Source organism: Quercus lobata, chromosome 6, assembly GCF_001633185.2.
Source record: "Quercus lobata isolate SW786 chromosome 6, ValleyOak3.0 Primary Assembly, whole genome shotgun sequence".
Classification (NCBI taxonomy): Eukaryota; Viridiplantae; Streptophyta; class Magnoliopsida; order Fagales; family Fagaceae; genus Quercus; species Quercus lobata.
In genome coordinates this window covers 21,260,242-21,286,677 of record NC_044909.1, presented here as the reverse complement: position 1 = coordinate 21,286,677, position 26,436 = coordinate 21,260,242, and the positions used below count along the sequence as shown (strand labels likewise).

The 26,436-nt window shown below is 35.8% G+C and overlaps 2 protein-coding genes across 2 annotated transcripts; both read left to right on the top strand.

The window, feature by feature from the left end:
- Positions 1-9,712: 9,712 nt before the first annotated feature.
- On the top strand, positions 9,713-15,212 carry LOC115993984. The gene is made up of 4 exons (XM_031117985.1): positions 9,713-9,938; positions 12,335-12,702; positions 14,139-14,186; positions 14,938-15,212. Exons 1-4 carry the CDS (start codon positions 9,827-9,829, stop codon positions 15,034-15,036), a joined length of 627 nt encoding a protein of 208 aa, XP_030973845.1. The 5' UTR covers positions 9,713-9,826; the 3' UTR covers positions 15,037-15,212.
- A 5,046-nt stretch (positions 15,213-20,258) lies between these two features.
- Positions 20,259-22,767, top strand: LOC115993757. The gene has a single exon (XM_031117732.1). The coding sequence runs from the start codon at positions 21,249-21,251 to the stop codon at positions 22,407-22,409; it is 1,161 nt and encodes a 386-aa protein (XP_030973592.1). The 5' UTR covers positions 20,259-21,248; the 3' UTR covers positions 22,410-22,767.
- The last annotated feature ends 3,669 nt before the right edge of the window (positions 22,768-26,436 follow it).

Here is a 26,436-nt window from a genome sequence, read left to right as displayed (position 1 = left end):
CTCCAAGTGCAACCAAATCAAGTTGGACGAGGCTGACTAAGAAAAAAATTCATTCGTCATAAGTCAAGGGCCCTTTTGTTATAAGGTCATGTTGTTCGGACTGAATAGGATGTTCATCCAACAGATTGGGCGAAACGTCAAAGTATTTGTAAACGACATGCTCGTAAAGAGCGTGAAGGAAGACAGCCATGTAGACGATTTGCAGGAAACGTTTGATACCTTGTGCCATTATGATATGAAGCTCAACCCTAGCAAATGTGCATTTGGAGTATCATCAGGAAAGTTCCTAGGTTTCATGGTATCGTAATGAAGCGTAGAGGCCAATCCTAATAAGATTCGGGGCCATATTAGAAATTACACCACCAAAGAACGTCAAGGAGGTACAAAGCCTGAATGGTAGGGTTGTGACTCTCAATAGGTTCGTTTCCAAGGCAACGAACAAATGCCTACCATTTTTTAGGATACTGAAGAAAGCCTTTGAATGGACCGACGAGTGCCAAGAAACCTTCGAAGAGCTAAAGACATACCTTGCCTCCGCACCCTTACTAAGTCCATCTAAAACCGGTAAGGATCTCTCCCTCTACTTAATCGTATCCCCAACAGCCGTCAGTTTAATCGTCACCCGAGAAGAAAACTGCGTATAGCTATCGATGTACTACACCAGTCGAGCACTTCGAGGGGCAAAGAAAATATACCCCTTAATGGAAAAACTAGCCTTCGCCTTAGCCGCAGCCACCTAAAAGCTCAAGCCATACTTCCAAACACACACCATAGTGGTGCAGACATATAAACCATTACAAAGAGCAATGAACAATCTAGAGATAGCCAGATGATTGGTTTTATGGGCAATAAAGCTAGGCAAATTTGACATTCTATACCAACCAAGAATTGCAATCAAGGCCCAGGCCTTGGCCGAGTTCATAGTAAAAGAAGATGAGGACGAAGAACCAGCAACATGGATGGTATAGACGGATGGCTCGTCCAACCAGCATGCTTAGGGAATCAAAGTCATCCTATAGTCACCAGAAGGAGACTTGATAGAATGCGTGGTCCGTCTTTAGTTCCCAATGACCATTAACGAAGCCAAATATGTGGCAGTCCTTACAAGCCTCGACCTGGCTAAAGAGGCAAGGGCTATGTCAATAGTAATATACAACGACTCGTAAGTTATTGTTGGACACATCAATGAAGATTACGAGGCTAAAGGGGAATGAATGAAAGAATACCAAAGCATGGTTAAAGAAAGGATAAGCCAGAAGTTCTTGACTAAATTTGTGCAAATCTCGATGGGAGAAAATGAGCAAGCTAATCATTTGGCCAAAGCAGCATCCGTGGAACACATGGTTATCACTGGTCGGATACTATCCTCCATCCAAAATTCACTAGCCATTGCCAAAATAGATATACTGGTGATCCCTATAGAGGTTGATTGGACAGCGCCTATCATCTCCTATCTCAGGGATGGGACCCTTCCGCAAGATCACAACGCTTCTCAAAGGCTGAAGGTGTAGTCATCTCGTTTTGTGCTAATGGGAGACATCCTTTACAAAAGAAGCTTTAGTCAACTGTACCTGAGATGCTTAGTCCTTGGTGAAGCAAACTATGTCATGATGGAGATCCACGAAAAAGTATGCAGAAAACATTCAGGGGCATGCTTGTTGGTTCACAAACTCATACGAGCACGATATTATTGGTCCACTATGCAGAAGGATACCCAGTCCTACGTAAAGGCGTGCGACAAATGCCAATACTTCAGCAATATCATTTGGCAACCATTAGAGTAGCTTACCCCAATGAACGCTTTCTGGCCATTCGCTTAATAGGGGTCGACATAATGGGACCTTTCCCCATGGCAATGCGTCAGCTCAAATTCCTTGTCGTAGGAATCGATTATTTCACTAAATGGGTTGAGGCCGAACCCTTGGCTACTATCATGGAGAAGAATTTTCGTGGTTTCATTTGAAAAATTATCATTTGCCGCTTTGGCATCCCTAGAGTCTTCATCTCTGATAATGGAAAGCAATTCGATAACAACACGTTTAGAGATTTCTGCCAACAATTGGGGATCAAGAATCATTACTCCTCTCCCTCCCGCCCACCCTTAGGCCAATGGGCAAGTTGAGGTTACAAACCAATCCTTACTCAAGATGATCAAGACTCGGCTCGAAGGGGCAAATGGTATATAGTTGGATGAACTACCAAGTGTGCTATGGGCATACCAGATGACAGCTTGCACGCTTACAGGGGAGACACCTTTCCACCTCACATTCAGAAGTGAAGCCGTCATCCCGATAGAGATTGGGCTAACCAACTATAGGGTTTCCCACCACGATGAAAGAAGAAATGAAGAGGAGATGCGCCTACAACTAGACCTTTTAGATGAAGTTAGGGCAATGGTTGAACAATGGGTCGCACGTTATCAGGACCTAATGGCAAAGCATTACAACTTCAAAGTCAAGCCTTGGCATTTCCAGATGGAAGACTTGGTTCTAAGGAAGATGACAACAGCTACCAAGGACCTCGTGCAGGGAAAATTAGGCCTTAACTAGGAAGGACCTTATAGAATCTTTGACTCCCATAGGAAGGGGACCTACCACCTAGAGACCCTCGATGGGCAGAAGCTCCATCATCCATGGAACACCGAGCACCTGTGGAGATACTACCAATAGTGGACAACTACAAACTATGTTATCAGTTTCTTTTTTTATTTTATTAAAGCAACTATGAACTATGTTATCGCTTTCTCCTTTTTGAAGTAGGATTCTAATTTTTCGATTATTGAAATACGACTCTTGAGGATTATCAAACATGGCATCTACGTCCTTCTATATTGCTCATACATTTCTATTAAAAATTTACCTTTCTTATCTATAAAATTTATCAAGTCCTACCCATGGGGAGGACGGATCACCTAGGATACCGATGAGTGTCCTGGTCTTAAAATTTATCAAGTCCTACCCATACGGTGGACGGATCACCTAAGACACCGACGAGTGTCCTGGTCATAAAATCTATCAAATCCTACCCATGGGGTGGACGGATCACCTAGGACACCGACGGGTATCCTGGTCTTAAAATTTATCAAGTTCTACCCATGAGGTGGATGGATTGTCTAAAACACAGACGGGTGTCTTGGTCTTAAAATTTATCAAGTCCTACCTATAGGGTGGACGAATCGCCTAGAACACTAACGTATGTCCTAATTTTAAAATTTATCAAGTCCTACTCGCAGGGTGGACAAATCACCAAGGACACCAACGGGTGCCTTGGTCTTAAAATTTATCACACTGCCCTAGAGGTGGATGGGCCATCAAGTCTCACCACAGGACGGACCATTGAAAATACATTTAGTCACATCACATGGTAAGTAAATAAGAATACCAACGGTTATTCACAAAAGCATGGTAGAGGATGATTGAAGTTAAAAATTCTAGCACAAATATGTGGAAAACAAAGATAACAATGGTTCCAAGATAGAAATAAAATGTCACACGTGCCAAAACAGGGCACCCATATTGTTCTCAAATTTGGATTAAAAAAAAAAGATAAATACAGCAAATCTTCTATTTTTAAATGGTAGGGGCTACATTCTCCGCATTAACCATCGTCTCTTCAACTTAAGGCTGACTGTTGCCTTTAACCACTTGAGGAGTGACAACATTCTCAGGAATGTCCCTTTCCCTGTCGTCAACCTCAACAACCTCGTCGTCTAGCTTGGAAGTCGAAGGAACGGTAAGCTCGATTTGGACAGGTGAAAAATTCACGTTGGGGAAAAGGGTGACTGCTTGCTTCTGGAAGTCCTCAAAGCCCTCCCCGTATTGAGACCCCAACAAGTTAAAGAATGGTTGCGAGTCCTTATACTCCTCGACGATGTCAGCCTTTGCCTTGTTAATGGATTCACGAAGAGAGGCCACCTCTACCGTTAAGATGGCATTAGCCTCCATCAGCTCCTCAGCCTGACGGGTAGCAACGTCGAGTTTCTTCATTTGCTTTGTTAGGGCTTTGACTTCGTTGTTAAGAGTTCGCACCCACTCCTTATACTTCTTCAGTTGGTCAGACTCCTCCTCCAGACGGGTCCTCAAATGCTTGATGAAGGCTTCTTCAGCAGCACATCGGATTTGGAATGCATGCATCCTTACAAAAGCCTGGTAGAACACAAATGATTAGCACCAAAACAATACATGACGAAAAAAAAAGTACGACTAAAATACTCACCCTCATCAAGTCAAAAAGGTTGGTGTCCCCCAGAGCGATTGTCTCATGCTCCGAACACTCGTCAAGATCAAGATCCTTAATGATGGAGTACGTTGTCTAGACGGTATGCTGTTTGTCCATCACAAGAAAAGCAGCAAGAGCGACGGGCTCATTGATAACGGGGCCGTGAGCCGTCATCAAACCCTTACCTACGCCGTGTCCAGGGGGGGTTAGGTGTGCCTTGAGAACCTGACAGGCCTAAGTTGATAGGCTAATTAACTACCTTTTTCAGTCGACAGTCCCTGTCACCTTGATTCTTCCTCTTTTGGCTCATCTTTGTAGTAGGGGCCGACGAGGTTCTTGCCTTAATCTGAAGGGCTGCAGCCTTCTTCACCTTCAAAGCTCTTTTATTCCCCAAATCCATCTTTGAAAGACAAAAGGTTAAGAGTGACGAATCTACTAGGAAAGTGACGAATGGGTGAAAACAAAAGACACTTTTGCCATCTAGATTGAGCGTCTAGTCTTCTTGCTTCGTCTATCGGGATAGGACCTCCACAAAAAGCATGCAAGCTATCTAGAGTGACTAACTTCTTCCAACTCCTAAGCGCAAGGGGAATAGCAAGGATGCATTGGAGAAAATCAATCTCTTCCTCGCTAATGGATGAACGTACATGAGCTGGAAAAAGAAAACATGATTGGTTAGTGAAAATATAAGAAACATAAACGGATCAAGGTTAGCCCGACCCTAGGTATTGACATACTTGTCTCCAATGCTATCTTATTCGTCAGGTCTACACACCTAGTTTAAGCCTTGAACAAAAAAGTACCTGCTCTTCCAATCACGATTGGAGTCAGGGACGTCCATCACCAACTTCAACGCTGCCTTACAGACAACGAAATTGCAAAAATCCTTGGAGCCAACTTTATAGCAGAAAAAGAATTTGTCTAGAGTGAGGTGACAACGACCTCCACTCATTTGACCCCATAGTACCTTTGCACCGAGGAAAATTCTCCAAGCGTTAGGGTAAATGAGGCAGATGGACACTCCTAGACGTAAGGGTTAGCCTCAAACTTGCCATAAAGACAGCCTCGTAAAAACCGACGTCCGTGATTCGGCCAGAATAGCAATTCTCTTACTTGCCCGCCATCCTAATAGGAACATCGTTTGGTATTTGGTAACGGTGGCATAGATTATTGAAAAGCCCATCTGACATCTTCAAGAGGAAGTCATTTACAAACCAAATATTGGGAAGGATGAATGACCTGTAGTCATCACCTGACAAACCAAGGGCTACAGCCTCCTCTTCTCCCTCCCTGTTTACTTCCTCACTGTCTTCTTCCTTTTCTTCCTCTCCGTCCTCTTCCTCTTCGTCCTCCCCTTCCTCTCCATCCTTCTTGTGATACTCATATTCCCTTTCCCTTTCTATCTCTTCATCCAGCACTCCTTCCATTTCATCTTCTAAAAAATGAGCTAATGGCTCCCTTTCCAAGGAACCTATCCACTCCTCCGTCAAAGGAACACTTCCTAATGAATGAACATCTTCGTCATTTGGACGGAGGGATGGGGCATGACCGCTTGTCACTTTACTACCTCCTGACATTCTCTCACCTACAAGCGATGGATAAGAACCTAGGCGGTCACTCAAACTAAATACTAGATCAAGGGCCAAGGGGAGACGGATACAAAGAAAAAGAGTAAATAAAAGTAAACAAAAATTTACCTGAAGAAAGATGACGATTGGAAAGCTATACACAGATGGAATGGCCAACGTAATGGACGGAAGGTAATCGACGAACGATTGATATTAACGCAAAACCTTTGAGTAAAATTCTCTAGAAAAATAAGAAACTAAACTTAAGAAAAGGTATAAACATATTTATAGGATGGAAGGGCACAAAAAATGAAAAGACATGACGTTTCATTTCCACCAATCTTAGGGCGCCACGTGTCACTCCACGAACTACGAGGACCTTATTGCCCCTCATTTATGACATCGAATATCAGGACGAGGAGCATTAAATGAAAAGAATATTCTCTTTACTCCAAGGCCCTTTAGCTACCCTGACGGGTCACAGAGTAGGGGCCAACTGATGAGGGTATTTTTGTCTAGTAGAAAGTTTTATTACTTGTCCATCCTAGATGCTCCTTTCTCCGTTCGTCTAGCTGAACAACCTCAGGGGCTGACGATCCTATCCATGCGTCTATTGTCACATGGTCCCTCGAACCCGTTATAGCAGCAGATAGGAAAACACACAACAAGTGGAAACTGACAGTTAGGCAAATCCTCCTCCTTATCTACATATCGACGGACGGTTGGCCAAGCTGACAGATAAAGGTAATGGGTCCCATAATTCTTTGCGTAATCTCCATGCATAAGTCCTCATAAGGAAATATCTTGCGCATCACATCCAAAGACTCCACTACATGCCCATATCTTCCCTATATGGAAAAGTCGCTCTAAAATCTTAGAAACCCTAACCCTAGATCTTCTCTACATGGAAAGGTCTCTACATCCAAGAGATCTTGATTCACTACTCACTACTATATAAGCATCAAGTCTCCTTTTCTCCTAGATACGCAGAAAATCCCTAGCTCTCTCACTATAGAGTTCGTAGAGATTTCTTATTCACTGACTTGACTTTCGGAGAGTCTTTGGCCGGTACCGCATTGGTGCTCTCTGATAGGTTCTTGGCTTCTTGTTCTTCAAGTACCCATCAAAGTGTTCAAGGACTATTAACTCACTGACAATTTTTGTGCATCATCACCGAACTTGGACACTTACTAGCAGTCAACATTTTAAGTTGCCATTTAGGGCATAAGATTTGAATAAGGAAAGTAAAAAAAAGATAAGAAGTTAAAACTTTTCTAAACTTAGAAAATGAGATTAGAAATTAATTTTTTTTAACTTTTAATTTTAACCATGGAAAGTATTGCACAACATTAAATCGTGTGTTCTAAAGCTTGTTTATGCATTAAGATTTAAAAGTGGTGGACTCAAGATTTGATAATCGATTCCAAGAAAATAGAAATTTACATACAGATGTATGTACTCAAGCATATTATTATATATATAATTTTTTTTAAGTAGATATAATAGAATTTCAACTTATGATGTTCACTTAATAATAATTACTTTGATCATCAAGTTACCAATTAGTTTTTGGTGTAAGTGGGGGTTTAAACTCTAGATATCTTATTTGATGACAAAAGACTTTACTGATTAAACTAATTGAAATACATACTTCAGATAAATAGTAGAAATAAAAAAAATCATTCATTCATGAGTGATATAGTTATTCTACCCCCCCCCCCCATAAAAAAAAAGCTCACAAAGATATAATATTCATTTTTTTTTTGTTTTTAATTTTTTTCAAATGAATAAAAATTCATATTTTTTTACACCAAAATTTATTTCCCAAAACTCACAAAATTTGATTGCTTTTACACCAAATTTTATGAACGAAAGTAAATTATACATATATATCACTAGTAACAATAATTTTCTTTACTTCTCCTGGCTTCTTTATTTTCCTTTTTTTTTTCCTCTATCTTTGTGTTTTTATTTATTTATTTATGTTGCAAACTTTAGAAGACAAGGATAAAATACGAAGAAAAAAATTGCTTCTACTTTTCAAAATAATTTTGATATTTTCAATAATTTTTTTTTTTTTTTGAATAAATGATTTGATAGTGTATCAATTATAATGTGCAATGAGACTTTTTATTTTTATTTTTTGAGGTTTAGTCTCATAATTTTACTTTCATAACCAAATTTTCTACAAATGTCATAGAATTATCCATTCACAATATATCTAGTTGAAAAAGTAGAATATAAATTTTGTTCTAAGGCTTACCAATATTTTGATAAGAAAATGCTTAACCATTGAGAAGAATTCAATATATGAAACAGATAGTGCAAAAGAAAATAATGTCCGCTATAAATAGAATAAAAAAACAAAGATGAAATTGAAGAAATATCGTGGATTTGCAGTTTGAGGGACCACAATGTTAGGAAAGAGAAGAAAGGAACCAATGAAAGAGGAATTTTTTTTTTCCACGGAGTTGCAATTGGTTTTTTTTTTTTGTCTTTTTGAGTGGGTTTTTATTTTTATTTTTTTAATATGATTGGGTTTTTTTTTTTTTTTAATAGGAAATGTGGGGTAGTTCTTTTCTTTTGACTGAACTTAGGATAAATTTTTTCTTTTTAAATAGAAAACGTGCACAGGGTTTTTTTTTTTTTTTTTGGATAGAAGGGGGTAGTTTTGGCTGTGCATGAGGTAGTGATTTTTTTTTTTTTTTTTTTTTTTTTAACATTGGGTGTATGTTTGGATGGTGTTAAAAAGCACTTTTCAACTGCGTCTCTCGTTTTTCAGTGGGTCCTGTGTATTGTTCATGAGGCCCGTAAATACTTTTTTCAGTAAAAATAACTTTAAAATTGAGTCTCACAGCACTATTCACATATTTAAAAATTATTTTGTTATAATATTTTCAGTTTTTAGTTTTTAACAATAAGTGGTATCCAAACATACCCTGGGTTGGAAACATCTATCTACTATCTAGTGGCCACATCAACTTTCACCAAAAATGAAAATTACATAGCCTTTTCTTTATAAATTAAGGACAAAATTATAATGCTTTGAATACTTATTATATTCTAAAAAATATAAAATTACATAAAAAAAACACTCCTTATAATCTTGAAATTAAGTTTTGAGGTTAGGTTACCATAGGAGAGGGTATAAGGCACCAATAATTTTGCCTGATCCTAATGGTCTGTTTGGATGGTATGCATTTGGGCTATGGATTTGGATTTGAGAAGTCCTAATTCAAATTATTTATTTAGGTAATTTAAAAAAAAAAAAAAAGATTTGGATTTGATCCAAATCCAACTAGATTTCAAATCCAACTCCAAATCCAAATGTTGTCATCCAAACACAACTTAAATTCATTCTTCTAATTAGAATTAATGGCTGGTTTATACAACCAGTCAAAAATTTCATCAATATCTTGTTAAATGCAAATCAAATACCAAAATTAAAAAATTAAATCATAAAATCAAACTACTAAAATAGAACTCAAAATTCGATGTAGTAACCTGTTAGTCCACATGCATAATGCACGCCAAAACCCAGTTAGTCAACTAGATTTGTAGTTTGCACACTATTAAACCAGGTTATAGTTTTACAAGTTTTCGCCTTCTTGAAGGGAGCAGGATTCTCTCAACGCTGCAAATTAACTCCACTGCGTATAGCTCAAATCTATAACTAGCAGACAACATTGGTCCACAGGACCTAGTCATGTAAAATGATGGAACGAGTCCAGCTCACGGTGCGTGAAAGAAAAGCTCTTCAGTCTAATAATGGACTTGGACACTACTAGCTAACTTAGCTGGCAACATTAATGAAACGCGGTTTGAATGGTAGTTGGCAACAATAGCAGAAAACATTAATTGCAAGTTATGACATAATTAAAAAAAAAAAAAATGCATTTCAATTTTATGAAATTCCAGTTCCAAATAGGCTGTAGTATGCTATAAATTCAACACAAAAATTTGCCTCCTCTCTCAAGTCCTCACCTCCCTGTAAAAAAGCCCAAAAAAACTAGAGCAACGTACTCATCAAAGGTCTTGACATGGCGATGGAAGAGTTACACATGGCCGCTCTTGCTTATTATAACAATAGTAACGGGGATCTTCAGAATAAAGCGTGGGACTTCTTCAATTCCATGGATTCGAATGGAAATGGTGGGTGAGTTTCTTTGTATTCTATCTCCTATGTCTTTTAACATCTCAGTATAAAATTATAATAAAAGTTTCATGCATTATTGATAGCCAAAAATTTAGAATTGTATTTTTTTTCTTCTCTGCATGTATTCGTCCAGTTGAATTAGGTAAATTTAAGAAAAGAGTAAGACTTATATACAATATTTATGTGCTATTTTTTAGATTTCCTTTTTAAGATTTTGTCATGTAAATTTTTTCTCATGACATAGAAGTGTATGTTTTAGTTAAACAATCACATGACTAAATTTAAGAGGAGAATTTAAGGAACAACATCTAAAGTACTGTACCTAAATTTTATTCTTAAAAAAATATTATGTAAGAGACGGTAACTGCCCGTAGCATGTGTAAATTTAATTTTGAACTTTCATTTTTAATTTTGTTAGGATTCTAGTAGATAACTTAAATTATTATTCTACAGCAGATGATACGTTTTAATTGACACTACTCAATTATTTCCAAATTGATGGTTATAGTACCATAGTTCAACGATAAAATGAAGATAAATTGTACTTCAATTCAGTGTAGTGAACCTTAAAAACAAGGGTTAAATATGTTGCACATAAATTATTTTACGTAGTTTTATACCCTCTTAGTTTTGGATGGTGTTGAAAAAGCACCTTTTAGCTGCGTCTCATGTTTTTCAGTGGGTCTTATATATTGTTCATGGGCTCGCAAGTATTTTTTTCAATAAAAACAACTTTAAAATTAAGTTTTATGGCACTATTTACATATTTAAAAATTATTTTGTTATAATGTTTTTAGTTTTTAGTTTTCAACAATAAGTGGTATCTAAACATCTATCTACTGTCTAGTGGCCACATCAACTTAACCCAAAAAATCCCTCAAAAACCACATCAACTTTCACCAAAAATGAAAATTACATAGCTTTTTCTTTATAAATTAAGGACAAAATTATAATGCTTTGAATATTTATTACATTCTAAAAAATATAAAATTACATAAAAAAACACTCCTTATAATCTTGAAATTAAGTTTTGAGGTTAGGTTACCATAGGAGAAGGTATATAAGGCACCAATAATTTTGCCTGATCATAATGGTCTGTTGGATGGTATGGGTTTGGGCTATGGATTTGGATTTGAGAAGTCCTAATTCAAATTATTTATTTAGGTAATTTAAAAAAAGAAAAAAAGATTTGGATTTGATCCAAATCCAACTAGATTTCAAATCCAATTCCAAATCCAAATGTTGTCATTCAAATACAACTTAAATTCATTCTTCTAATTAGAATTAATGGCTGGTTTATACAACCAGTCAAAAATTTCATCAATATCTTGCTAAATGCAAATCAAATACCAAAATAAAAAAATAAAATCATAAAATCAAAATACTAAAAAAGAACTCAAAATTTGATGTAGTAACCTGTTAGTCCACATGCATAATGCATGCCAAAACCCAGTTAGTCAACTAGATTTGAAGTTTGCACACTATTAAACCAGGTTATAGTTTTACAAGTTTTCGCCTTCTTGAAGGGAGCAGGATTCTTTCAACGCTGCAAATTAACTCCACTGCGTATAGCTCAAATCTATCACTAGCAGACAACATTGGTCCACAGGACCTAGTCACTAGCTAACTTTTTTTTTTGAAGAGACACTACTAGCTAATGTAAAATGATGGGACGAGTCAAGCTCACGGGGCGTGAAAGAAAAGCTCTTCAGTCTAATAATGGACTTGGACACTACTAGCTAACTTTTTTTTTTTTGAAGAGACACTACTAGCTAACTTAGCTGGCATCATTAATGAAACGCGGTTTGAATGGTCGTTGGCAACAATGGCTGCGTTTTCTGATTTTTTTTTTTTTTTTCCAGTTGTACTATTTGACCAAGATACCTAAACAGTGCGGTTTCGTTTTTTTTTTTTAAAGTAGCATTATTTGACTAAATCAATTATAAGTAGTATATTTGTCTACTGTTTATGAATCTATAAATTCTACTTTTTAATCATTTTTTCTACAATACTATTCACATATTTAAAAAATTATTTTATTACAATATTTTCAATTTCAATTAAAATAAGATGAATTCAAACGGATACAATAGCAAAAAAACATTGCAAGTTATGACATAATTAAAAAAAAATACATTTCAATTTTATGAAATTCCAGTTCCAAATAGGCTGTAGTATGCTATAAATTCAACACAAAAATTTGCCTCCTCTCTCAAGTCCTCACCTCCCTGTGAAGAAGCCCAAAAAACCTAGAGCAACGTACTCATCAAAGGTCTTGACATGGCGATGAAAGAGTTACACATGGCCGCTCTTGCTTATTATAACAATAGTAACGGGGATCTTCAGAATAAAGCGTGGGACTTCTTCAATTCCATGGATTCGAATGGAGATGGTCGAGTCAGCTACGAGGAGTTCATCCACTTTTTCGGGCAATACGGCTACAATTGGGAAGACAGCAACTTTTACCATAGTTTGGACCGCGACCACGACGGTTTGCTGGATTTCTGGGAAGTCCTCACATTGTACTACATCTTGAAAACAAGGAGTGTGCGGTGCCAGTGCTGCTCAGCGTGCCAATTTGGACTGTATTTCACGTGCGTTACATGCTTTCACAGTGCTCGCCACACCTTCGATATCTGTATTGGTTGCTATAGCGCACAGACGTACAGGCGGCAGCACGACCATGATGTTTTCTTGGATAGCTACGTGTTGCTGCGCTCCAAGAAAGGGCCTCCTCCTGGTTTGCCAGATCTGAATCAGGTGAGAAAATATTACTGTATTTACTTTTCCCCCTTAAAATTTTGAATCAAATTGCATTTTAAATTAACTTTGTGCCTTAAATTAATGTTTGGTTTCATCCAATCCTAAACATTTAAAATTGTACTATTAATTAATTCAATTAATTGACGCCCTTCTTAATATTTTTAATGAAAATATTTAGGATTAAAATTTAATGTAAAAAACTATAAGGTTTGATTTGAAACATTCTTGAATTTTATGTTTAATTATGAAACTTTTTAAACTGTAGAGTTCAAATTTTAAAAAGTGCCTCTAAAATACATGTTTCCTAAAAAAATGTGATTTATCTAAAAAAATTTCAATGATATAAGTAAATTGTTTATTGATAGAAAAAGACAAATCACCTACTTAAGGGCTGTCAATAAACAAAATTATACTATATGAATAACTTAATTTAAACAAAATTATATATATATGGATAGGTTAATTTTTTAATACTGTATATGAAATTGCTAATGATATTATTTGTTAAATTTACGTGTAATGATCATATAGGAATATTTTTAGTGTCAAATCTACTATTAAGATTGAGTATTTCATTTTTAGTAAATTTGTTATAGATTTTTCTTCTAAAGTTATTTTTATAGATAATTTAACTTTATTTAATGTTTTACATATGTTTTATACATCCATTTTCTTTCCTTGTTTTGTGAAATTATATGGCTTTTAGATTATTAAAATTAATTATTGAATCATAAATTTAATAATTTATGTTTTATCCAATTTATATATATATATATATATATATTTTAGAGTGTTTTTAACTTATGACGTCCGCTCCTGATGATAGTTCTATATCATCAAACCAAGACACCAATTAGTTTTTGGTGTAGGCAAAGATTGAATCTCAGATCTTTACCAGTTGAGCTAACTGGAACCTACTCCAATTTTTATATTTGAATGCTTTCGTTGTTATTTTATTTATTTGAAAAGAAAGGATAAAAAAAGGAAATACTTTACTACTATTTAAGTTTGTCTTTTTAAATTATTTTATAAAGAGGTGATGACTAGATTACTTGTCTTATTAAAAAAAAAAAAAAAAAAACTAGTTGACTTGATTATCAAAGGCTAGGTACAGACAAAAATTAATTCAAAAACTTATTTTTATTTATTATCTTTTTGAAGTTATAATAATTTTATTCATTGTAACATCAGTTAATTTATAAATTTTTGTAGTAAAATTTGTATTAACTTTATTATTTTCTACAAAAGATATAAGAATCCGTTTCACTAACCCATGCCTGGATAACTCATGCCTGAATCTAACAATCGACAATTTGCTAAGTCTCATTATATAAATGCTTGCAAATTGTCCAATCAATTAAATTGTGTTGTTATCTAAAAAAGTATTTGTTCTGTTTTGACTCTATCTTGATTTCATTATATATCTATTGCAGGCACTAATTCCTGTTCAACCAAATGTTGTTATAAATGCACCAGAAAGGGTGAGTTTCTTTGTATTCTATCTCCTATGTCTTTTAACATCTCACTATCAAATTATAATAAAAGTTTCATGCATTATTGATAGTCAAAAATTTAGAATTGTATTTTTTTCTTCTCTACATGTATTCGTCCAGTTGAATTAGGTAAATTTAAGAAAAGAGCAAGACTTATGTATAATACTTATGTGCTATTTTTTAGGTTTCTTTCTTAAGATTTTGTCATGTAAATTTTTTTTCATGACATAGAAATGTATGTTTTAGTTAAATAGTCACATGACTGAATCTTAAGAGGGGAACCTAAAGAACACCTAAAATACTGTATCTAAATTTTACATAGTTTTATACCCTCTTAAAAACAACTAAAATCATAAACAAATATATCAATGTAAAAGATATAAGGAGTGTATGCTTTTAAAAGTCAAGAGATAAAATGTAATTGAATCATCTGCAAATAACTAATAAATTGTATTTTAAATTAGCAAAAAATAAAAATAAATTGTATCTTAAAAACAATTAAAGAAAAGAAACCATATTATGCAAAGTCTCCAAAGACTTGTCAGGAAAAAACATCATGATTGTCGCTAGTGCATCCAATTATGGCATTGTCACGTAAAAACATATGTCGATTATATAGTATATATGAAAACCTTAGTTACTGCAAAATCATTTCCAAGAAAAAATAATGGTTAAATTAATTTTCAATTTACTTCATATAAAAACTAAGAGATATGCAATTGATTTCCTACTGTTTCAGCCGAGGTGGTGGACAGCACTTACAGCATTGGAATCGGCGATAGCGGTGATAAGCATAGGGAGTTCGATCTCTTCATTACTAAGTTGTAGCATAATGTGATATGATTAATTACGAGAAAATTGGAGTACAAGAATTACCACTAGTTGCCATAAATGAAAGGGCATGGCCTCCATACTAAATTTATATCTTATAAACTTCATCTATGCTGAAGGGTTTGTAACAATAGCAAATTCATGGTCCACAAGAAATTTAATTTGTCTGAAATTTCCGGCCAATTATTTCCTCCTACTCTTATATACTTGTTGTCGGTATTATTGAATCTCAGACTAATCCCAAAATGGGAACATGTTTTACACACTGCTCATGTGTGCGAAGCATGGTGTTTTGTGAGGATTATTAAATTGGAAGGATTTGTCACCAATAATCGTGATTATAATGTGTGGTTATTTAGATATACTTTATTTTATTGTTAGAACTAGTAGCTATAATGTGTGCTAAATGAGAAAGCTATCGCGTATGAGATAGTTAGGACTCAATCTTAGTTTAATTTACTACCATCATCATATCAATATATTTTAATAGGAAAACTTAGTTTATATAAATTCGTAGTATACTCAGAAGTATGAGGTAACATTAATAATATACAAATTGTAGTGATTTTGCAAGATGAAATTTAAAATAAAATTGAACGTACATAATAAATTAGAATATAAAAATTATTGGGTTTCAATTAACTTAACTGATAAAGTCTCTTGTAATCATTATAAAATAGACACGGTAGGTTTGAAATACTATTGTATCTAAAATAAAAATAAAAAACTCAAAATTGAGTACTATCTAAAAATATTTTAACTCTTTTGGGAATGAACCTTAAATGAGCACAATATTTAACATATATATATTTTTTAATATATATATATATATGAATATTTTGCAAATGTAACTTTCATAGATTTTTGTAAAAAGATTTAAACAATTCTTCATTTCTTGTTCTTTGATTGCATATTAAAATTCCAACCATTACCAATACCACTAAGGGCAACTCAACGGCAACAATTTCAGCTTGGGTAGCACTAGCAACTTCATCTTGGGTGACATAGCACCATCAGCTTGTGTAGCAATTGATATTTGGGAAGATGGTGCATCAGTGGAGGGTACCATGACTTAAAAAAAAAAAAAAAAAATATCTAAATCTAATTATTAGCAAACTAGGAAAACAAGAACAACTAATAATAACCTCACAAACCAAAAAGGAAAAACAGTATCTTACTTATGCAAAAAAAAACAACAAAAAAAAAAAAAAAAAAAAAAAAACAAAACAAAACAAACACACAAAACAAAACCAAATACAAACAATATAAGACTTGAAATTTTATTAAATAATAAAAGCAAAAAGAATGATACTCAAAATTTATTAAACAACAACAACTACAACTAAACGACAATGATGATGACGACAACAACAACAACAATAACCATTACAACAGAAGCAACATCAAACATCAGTTCAAACAAAGAAAGAACACAATCTCAACTTTAAACACTAAACACAAAGGAAAACAAAAATCACACCTTAAAGAAATTGTAAGTGTTGGAGTTTCGAATTTGAAAATAGAAAAACCTACTTAGACAACTTTCAATTCCTAAATAAAATTAAAGTAGAAACAAAATTAATCAAACAAATGAATAAAGAACAAATTCAAAATACTTAGGGTTTCAATTTTTTTTAGTTAGGGTTTCAAATTATAAATCTTTGGGTTTATTTGATTTTAACAGTTAATTTCTATAAAAATAAAATAAAATCAATGAGAGGCTAACAAAAAGAGAGATGAGAAATAAAGAATATTTACCTAAGACAGTTTGGAGTAAGAATTGAATCAATGAGGAGGAGATAATGCCAGAGTAAGGAGGAGACAACAACCACACCTAGGCAATTGCAGCTAGGGTTTGTAGTGAGTGGCTAGGGTTTGAAGTAGAGAGAGGCGAAGAGCCGAAGAGAGAAGAGTATTGAGAATTTGGTCATTGGTGAGAAGATCAAAGCTAAAGAGTGAAGAGATTAGAGAGAGAGTCTGAGAGATATCAGATATCAAATCAAAAGACTGATCTGTAATTGTGACAGTTGGATTTTGGTCTTGATTTGATTTTAACGGTTGAACTAGGAATTGGGTACTTGTGTCACTGAATCACTAATATTGAGTTTGTACACAATGTAATTGTGGCCGTAGATTTTGAATCTTGACTTGATTTAAGCAGTTGATTTGGAAATTAGGAAATACTGCCAAAAAAAAATCAAACCTTATTATTGATTTATGTTTACCAATTACCGAAGAGTCGGGGCAGGCAAGGCATATATTTATTAATAATTCAATTTGTTTGGGTTATTCAGGTGAAATATATTATAACCTGAAATCTAAACCGATTATTTGGTTATTTTTAAGCACAACCTATGACCGACTGCACCTTGCATTTAGAGCCGCCCATGCACAGATCTTCAAGTTGGGCGGGTATGGTCTGGTGGGTCGATTGGTTCAGTTCATAGGATAGCCCTAATTTTATGTAGCATTTATGGGGACTTCAAATGTAAGTTTTTATTTTCTAAAAGTTATTTTTTATTATTTTATAATTATATTGTTCATTATCAAATGGTTAAATATATATGTATAGTAAATAACACACACACATACACACACATATATATTATTAAATAATATATACATGCATCATCACCTTTAAGAGTATTAAATACAAAATATCTGTTTCTCAAAAAAAAAAAATACAAAATATCTCTAATGTACCATTTATTTATTATTAAATGTATTGACACATGTTAGATGTGTTATATGATGGATAAATTGCTACCTGCCATGTGGCACTATTAATTTGTCCTCATTCTTATTATTATTATTTTAATACAAGATAAAAATTTTACATTAGTCTGATCTAAGTGTACATATGTGTGAAGCTCCCTTCTAAAGACTTGAACTCCAGATCTTACCTCCCACATCCCACAAGCACTTATACTTATAGAATGACTATCGCACCAAGTGTGTGCGGTAGTTGTCCTCATTATTCTAAATAGATAGAAGATTGCATCACTTGTCACTGTTGTGTGCATTCACTAGTTGTGGAATCAAATTTTTACAATATATAGGATGAATTGCAAAGTATACCCTTAAAATTTGGGAATGTTTGGATTTTACATCCTGAAGTTTGGTTCCGTTAGCAAAACTCCACCCTTTGTTAGTTTAAGGTGATAAGTGACATCTAGGCATTCTGAAATGTTTTATTTTTGCCAAATCAACCATTCAAAACGACATTGTTTCAAAGGAAGGAAAGGTATTGCTACCATCTCTCTAAGGGGATATTTGCAGATTAACGTTGTGAAGGGACAGAATATAGTAAGTTAATACGGGTTTGAAAGAAAAATGCAAACTAGCATCTTGAGTTTTAAAAACTCGAGTTCCATCAATCTCAAGCCTCAAAGACTCGCTTCCCACTTACTGAGTTTGCTGAGTTGGACATGTATATGCCACATAGATCTCGAGTTTTTAACAGTCGAGTTCAAAGAAAACATAAATCTCGAGTTTTTTACACTCGATTTCAAACAGATAAAAAAAAAACATACAAACCCCAGAAAAAAAAAAAAAAAAAAGATTTCAAACAGATAACAAAAAACATACAAACCCAAAAAAAAAAAAAAAAAAAAAAAGAACCGAGAAGAAAGAAGGAAACCCAGAAGAAAGAAAGAAAGAAGAAGAAGATCCACAACAAAGGGTCTTGTTTTTGTTGTCTTCGGTTGTGGGCATTGCTTGCTTTTTGTTGTCTTGGTTTGTATTGAAAAAGGTCTTGTTGCTTTTTGGGTTTTGAAGGGTTGAACATTTGCTGGAGATTGGTGGGTACTGGGTCGGTTCTTGATTGGAGCTTTTCTTTCTAAAGTCAGGTACGGGTACTGGGTTGGTTCTTGATTGGAGCTTTTCTTTCTAAAGTCAGGTCCGTTTGTGGGGTTGTATTCCATAGGTACGCACTGGAACTCGAGTCTCTAAGACTTGAGTTCCACATGGATTCCATGTGAAATTTTTATGCACGTCAACTGTCTCAAAAATCTAGAACTCGAGTTTTTAAAACTTGATTTGCTATTGGTCTCGAGTTTTAAAAACTCGAGATACTAGTTTCATACATAGGCGAAAATGGGTAATTACCCATAAAAATCTAACTATTTAGTTAGTTGACGCGGTTTGGAAACATATTGGAATTCTAGCAACTCGAGTTTCAAAGGCTCGATTTTGGGCCTGTAAATCGACTCTTTGAGGCTCGATTTGCATGTTTTACTCGGGTCTGAGTTGGCATTATTTCCACGTGGGATCTACTTGTAAATCGAGTCTCTAAGACTCGATTTACGTTTACAGTAAAAAAAAAAAATTTTGCCTTTACACCTTCTCACCTCAACGACCACAAAACCACAGCAACAACAACAATCCTAACAAAACCACCAAGAGAAGAAAGAGAAGTTTAAAAAAAAAAAAAAAAACCCAGAAACAGGTCGCCTGCAACCCAGGCCGCGCGACCCCAGGCCTGGGTCGCGCGCCTGGGGTCGCGCGGCCTGGGTCGCCTGCGACCTGGGTCGCGCGCACCTGGGGTCGCCTGCGCCCTGGGTCGCCTGCGACCTGGATCGCGCGCGACCTGGGCTCGCGCGACCCCAGGCCGCGCTGGTGAGAGAAGAACCCAGAGAAGGAAGAAAAAAAAAAAAAAAAAACCAGAAACAAAGAGAGAAGAACCCAGATCAGAGAAAGGAGAGAAAGAATCTAGAGAAAGCTTACCTCACCAGCGCGGCCTGGGGCTGGCGCGGCCTGGGGCTAGTGTGGCCTGGGGTCGCGCGCGACCTGGGTCGCAGGCGACCGTTTCTGGGTTTTTTTTTTTTAATTTCTCTTTCTTCTCTTGGTGGTTTTCTTTGTTAGGATTGCTGTGGTTTTGTGGTTGTTGAGGTGGGAAGGTGTAAAGGCCAAATCTTTTTTTTTTTACTCTAAACGTAAATCGAGTCTCTAAGACTCGATTTACAAGTAGACCCCACGTGGCAATAATGCCAACTCAGACCCGAGTAAAACATGCAAATCGAGCCTCAAAGAGTCGATTTACAGGCCCAAAATCGAGCCTTTGAAACTCGAGTTGCTAGAATTCCAATATGTTTCCAAACCGTGTCAACTAACTAAATAGTTAGATTTTTATGGGTAATTACCCATTTTCGCCTTGATACATACTTTCAAAACCGGGCAACTAATGAAATTGTTAGAAATCCTTTGTTGTTTGGAAAGGGAGTTCATCTCTCTAAACGACACTATTTTGCCAACTCAAAACAAAAATTCCAGGTATTCCTACGACACCGCTGTTTTGCTCAAATTATATTCAACCTATTCCCAAAATCAAAACCTCAGCTATATTGGATTTTCCAAGCCTTGAAGAGAATAGCTCTAAGCCTCTAACCTTGTTATTGGCTTTGCTAGTGATAAGCCTTCCAATAAGGCCCAAGGAAGAGAGCTCACGAGCTATATTGGGTTTGGATGGTAGAGAAATGGGTCTGCTGGTGTAGTGGTTTGAGATAGGCGGGTCTACTATTATGGTGAGATCGGGTTGTTCTGGGTTCATGAGGAGAGGCGGCTATGGTTAGGATGGGGCAAAGGCCAATGGGTAAGAAGGTAGGTATGGTGGTGGGGAAAATGTTACCATATGAAGTGGGAAGCACCCTTAGACAAGCTTGACAAAGCCACTACTGCAGAGAGTGTAAAACTGTCAAATGTCAATACTTTTATTCTTTCCTTTCCTGAATTGTACCTGGGGTTTTGATTTTGGGAATAGGTTGAATGGCAATCCGTGTGTCACGTTGCAGATCCTATGTTTTGTGTAATTGGGTTTATAGTTTGGGCAAAACGGTGGTGTCGTAGGAATACCCGGAATTTTTGTTTTGAGTTGGCAAAACGGTGTCGTTCAGAGAGATGGTAGCAGCACCTTTTTTCTTCCTTCGAAACGGTGTCATTTTGAATGGCTGATTTGTGAAAAATGAGAGTTCGTTACATCGCATAGGTCACAAACGACGTCGGCTCTGCGTGTTCTTAGTCAAAAAAACATAAACCTCTTTTCAATTCCACAGGAGGGTTTTAGTTTTTTTTTTTGAGCAAACACAGGAGGGTTTTAGTTAAAATCACTTCACAGCTCCCTTTTTTTCAGTTTTTCTACTACCTGCTGTGGAGTTCAAAAATTCAGTCAGGCACAGAAGTCATTGCTTCTACACAACTAAACAGGTGCGTTTTTCAATCCCAATGTTTAATTGTCTCTACAAAACCATTCTAAATGGTGAGAAACACATTACTAGTAGATCTCCAACACCAATTCACAAACTGGGTTTTCTTCAAAACCTATCTTTATCCTTGAAATACTATGTCTCCAGCACTTCAAGTCAGCAACCATTTGCTGTCTCTTACCTCATAAACTCACTTGGGTTCACACCAGAAGCTGCTTTATCAGCTTCCAGATATGTTCAGTTCGAAACCCCAGAAAAAGCAGATGCTGTGGTTAAGTTTTTGAAGAACCATGGGTTCTCTCAAACCCAGATCTCGAGCCTAGTTAGAAGACGCCCAGTACTGCTCAAATGTAATCCTGAGAAAACCCTTTTGCCCAAAATGGAATTCTTTTCCTCTAAAGGGATTCCAAGTCCTGACCTTGCAAAAATGTTTACTGGGGTCCCTGATCTTTTTAGAAGAAGCTTAGAGAAACATATTATCCCTTCCTTTGATTTGATTAAAAGTTTGCTTCAGTCTGAGGATAAGACTCTTCAAGCTATACAGCGATGTTCGGGTATGTTAATATATTATCTTGAAACTAATGTGGTGCCCAATATGAATACATTGAGAGATAGCGGAATGCCCAAGTCGATTATTATTTCTATGCTTAAAAAGCACCCAAGAGCATTCAGGTCTAATCCTGTTCTGTTTAGAGAGGCTGTCAAGGAAGTAAAAGAAATGGGATTTGATCCTTTGACAATGAAGTTTGCCAAGGCAGTACATGCTGTGCGATCAATGAGCAAATCGACATGGGAAAGGAAGCTCAATGTTTATAAGAAATGGGGTTGGACTGAGGATGAGGTTTCTATGGCATTTAGGAACGATCCATGGTGTATGACGGTGTCTGAGGAAAAGCTTACAAGGATAATGGATTTTCTTGTCAACAAGATGGGTATGGAGTCTTCCCTCATTAAGAAACACTCATTACTTGTTTCTTTGAGCTTGGAAAAGAGATTGATTCCTAGGGGTTTGGTTCTTCAAGTTTTGCTATCGAAAAGTTTGGTGAAGAAGAATTTTAAAATGCATGCGTATTTTGAGTGCCCTGAAAAGACATTTTGGCAGAAGTTTGTTATGATTCATGAGGACAAGGCTTCTGAGCTGTTGAAGTTATACAAGGGATCATTGGATTCTTCAAAATGAGAAGAGAATAACCTTGCTAAATTACTTGCTTTAGTTGAGCTCCAAGATTGCAATTAACCCATATTACTTTTTTATTGGTAATGTGAGTTATCTTTTATTTGTTTGAACATTGTAGCTCAAGTTCAAAAATGCATAATCATCTGCTAGGCTATTGTGATCTGTTCTTGCTTAATAAATGGGCATAATTCTGCAAATAGTTCCATGGCTGAAATTTTGTAACTAAAATATAATTTATCTGTGGAACTTTTGTCACAGAAATTTAATTCCTTTCATTTTGTTGCTATAAAAAAGACATCTAGCTCCCTTACACATGCTCTTTGTATGCAATTGTATTACTGGATGGTCTTACTTATCAAAAAAAAAAAAAATTGTATTACTGGATGGTGTTGTAATGTTGGTGCATGCAATTTTGAGACTGATATTGCTAGTTCAAGTCGGTTACACTGAGTACATATTGAAACTATGGTGAAGTCTCATAATTTGTATGCATTCCAAGATACCTAACAATTTTCGGTTTAACATGTTTGTGAGCAAATTCTCTCAGTACTTGCAGAATTTTTATGTTATTTTGATTTGCAAAGCTCTCGTATGGCACCTATCTGGAATGCACTGCATGTTCAGATGGCTACAAGAAAGAGCAGCAGAAAGTATATGGATTTTTTTTGTTCTACAGAATAAAAAAGAAAATGCAAAAGTACTTGCTTTATAAGCTGTTTATCTTAATGGCTTGAGTCCAATTCAGGTCAGCCAAGTGGACAAATCCAGCAATCAGCTTTCTTGTGGTGAAAGTAAGTTAGGAGAGTGTTTTGAATTTGTGTTTGCAAGTCACTAAATCTATCATGAGGCCTAGTTGGACCATTTTTTGCCATCACACCTTACTTTGACTTTTGATTGGACAATTGTTATTTTAACTCTCTTACCAGGATTTATGTGGCTAGGCAAGTTGACATTTGCCCTTTATTTCAACCCTATCTTTTATATACAAGTAAATTTTATTATAACTGAAAAATTGTGCACAATTGAGATCTTTGGAACCAAACTTTGTGTTTTAGTTGAAAATGGACCTGCATAATGCAACTCAAACACTCCACAACCTACCTGAAATTGTATGAAATAAATGAGTATTGGAGTCTTTGGCTGTGGTCAGAATTCCACAGCTCAGAGAAGAGACTCATTTTAAGGGCTTTGGTACTCGTTCTTGTTCAAGTTCGTGAACTGTCATATAGAAGGTCCTTCCCATCTGCAGAATATATATAGGTAAAGCTTGGATGTTACAAAAGTGGGAGCTGGTTAAGAGGGAAGTTCATAGTGCAGCAATTGCATAATGATCACACAGTGACCTAATTTGTTTGCATTTTTTATTTGTTAGTTACGTGTTTCATCCTCAAACTTGCTTTGTTCCAAGTTTGAGTGCAGCTAAGAGAGAGAGCGCACGTGTGCAGAGGGGGTAGGAGTGGGTTGTTAAGGAGCCGGGGAATTTTTTGGCTAGAGTAAAGACTTACCGCTGTTAATGCAATGTGTGACATGAGTTTTTTAGGTGAAAACAGAAAGGTGTATTACAAGTTGTTCAGATATGAATTTGTGATAAATAATTTAGCAAATATAAAAACAGTGTTGTGTGTTCTTGAGCAAGTGACATATATCATGCTGAGTTGTTTTAAAATAAATAAAGTGCTTTCTTGTTTTCAGACAATTGTTAAGAGGGAGAGAGACTTGGATGCATCTGTTATAATTGTTTACATCATGGATGTGAGTTCTTTGTGTTTCTCTTGTTGTTTACACATTTTTCTTGAACTTCATTCAGTCATGTGTAAGGGTGCAACTAATTTAGGCTAAAGTTTAAATCCTTTTCTGTTTTGTCTAGAGACATCCGATTCTAATTTATGTGATTGTGTTGCATGATCCCAGCTACTGTAAATGCTTACATCATGGATCCTCAATTGTTCCTTCTCATGATTGATCTTTCATTTTAACAAGATGAACTGATTATTGCTATCTTGAATACTACCCTGTAACTAATATTTTGTGGTTACTCTTGTAGAGGCTCAGTGATGTATTGGTCTTGGTATTAAAGTATTGTTTGTTCAATTTGGCTGTCTGTTTTTTATTTGTAAGTTACACTCGTATTCAGTGGGTCACGGCCTCATCTTTCGCCACTCTTGTTAGGTAAGGAGGGGCCATTTGAGCTAAAGTTATTGTATTCTACTCCTGTTTTACATGGAAGCTGCTGTGAGTCGTATATGGCATGCAATTCTTTTTCTAAAAGTCAGCATTTTGTTAAAAATTGTTTGCTCATGTTTGTGAGTGAATTCCCTTAGAAGTGTAACATCTACTTCGATTTATGGAGCTTCTATATGGTGCTAGTTGGGATGGATAGATGTACCCTGATATTGCTGCTATTTTGGATTGTTATGTGATGTTGTACGTATTCATTTTCTTTTTCATTGCCGGGTTAAGGGAGGTGGAGAAATGCAGATAACGCCCTCATGTGCATACATTTTATTAGCTTTTCCTATTAAATATTACTAGTCGCAGATCCACGCGATGCATGGAAATAGACAAGTATTTTGTAATTATGATTTAATGTATAATTTGTTCTCCTAAATTTGTTGAAGATAATTTGTTCTACATAAAAATTAAACAATTTTTTAAAATTATTTTCCATCTTTCTATCTCTACAAATAAATCATTCTATTATTTTTGGGTTTATTGGATTGATATTTATCCATTTTTTAGGTGGCTCATATTCTTCTAAATTATGTTATAGTGCGTTATGTTTTCCCAGATTTTTTTTATTTACAACTAAACTGGTCTTCTTCATATTTTATCCAAATTCAATTTCTTTAGATAGCTAACCAAGCATGCATCGTCTTGGATTTTCTTAAATCCAATTGATCTTCATGGATTTTGAGGCAATGTCTTCCAGCAAAGGCATCCCATAATAATATTTAAATTTGTTACAATACAAAACCAAAAAAAGAATAACATATCTTATACTAAGTTATGCATCAATATTCATGTTACAACTAATATGTATATAAAAAAAAACTGATTTATGCTATGGATATACAAAGGGAATACTTTATCCATACCGGTGAATACATCTAAAATTTACTTGAAAATTGAATATACATTTCTATTTGAGACAAAACTTTCTAAACATTGGTTAACGACCACATAAATTATAGTAGTCAAACCCTACTACAATTCTTTTACTATATTTGTAGGGACACGGTTCTTTTGCGGCCCAATAATGATGTTGGGCTCGCACATGAAAGATCCCTCACAATATGATTTGTAGAGAGTGGGCTTGGAAAGCTTGCCTTTGGTCACGGGGCGATGTTCCGGTCTTAATTTAGGGGAATTCCTGTAGAAAAAGGAGTTGGATTTGAATATTTAAGCCCTACAGCGTCGCATTCTATGGGGTTGGGCTCCTCGGACTTGATCTGAGGATCATTAAGGTTTTACCCCGGTTACCCAACGGTGGGTTTTTTTATGATGTTCATGTGTCATTCAGGTGTTTTCTCCCATGGAGTCTTTCTTTCTGGAGGTAGGCTCCCTTTTCCAGATTCACTTACTTTTTCTTTTATACTAGCCTGCGTCCGCTGTCCTTCGTCCACGTGTAGGGTCAACCTTTACAAGACTGATATTTGTCCCATCAGTCTAATCCCAGAATTGTTGGGGATGGTTGATAAAGCTGAAGAATACGGCTCTGTCAGATGCAGAGCATTGAAGGGCAATGAGAGCAGCTTTCCCCGGATATTCTTAGATTTTCTTTCAAGTCTAGCCCTATACCAGTTTTACCTTTTTTTTTTCGGTGGGATTTTAGATCTGCCGAGGACTGAACTGTCCTCGGCTGTATCCCAAAACTGTTTTGTGCTCTATATTGTAGAGTTTGGGCCATAGCTCTCCTCAGCTTGGGCCTTCGGATTCTCCACGGGCAAATGGGCCTGGCCCATAAATTATTGGGCCCCACAATAGCCCCTCAAAACCTTGCTATCCGACCTCTTGGTTGGAAAGGAGGATT

Bases quoted from the DNA above. Each gene is read 5' to 3' on its own strand.
- LOC115993984 (XM_031117985.1), top strand. From the start codon at position 9,827: ATGGCGATGGAAGAGTTACACATGGCCGCTCTTGCTTATTATAACAAT. The intron at 12,703-14,138 runs GTGAGAAAATAT...TATCTATTGCAG, and splicing joins GTTTGCCAGATCTGAATCAG to GCACTAATTCCTGTTCAACC. The intron at 14,187-14,937 runs GTGAGTTTCTTT...CTACTGTTTCAG, and splicing joins TTATAAATGCACCAGAAAGG to CCGAGGTGGTGGACAGCACT.
- LOC115993757 (XM_031117732.1), top strand. From the start codon at position 21,249: ATGTTTAATTGTCTCTACAAAACCATTCTAAATGGTGAGAAACACATT.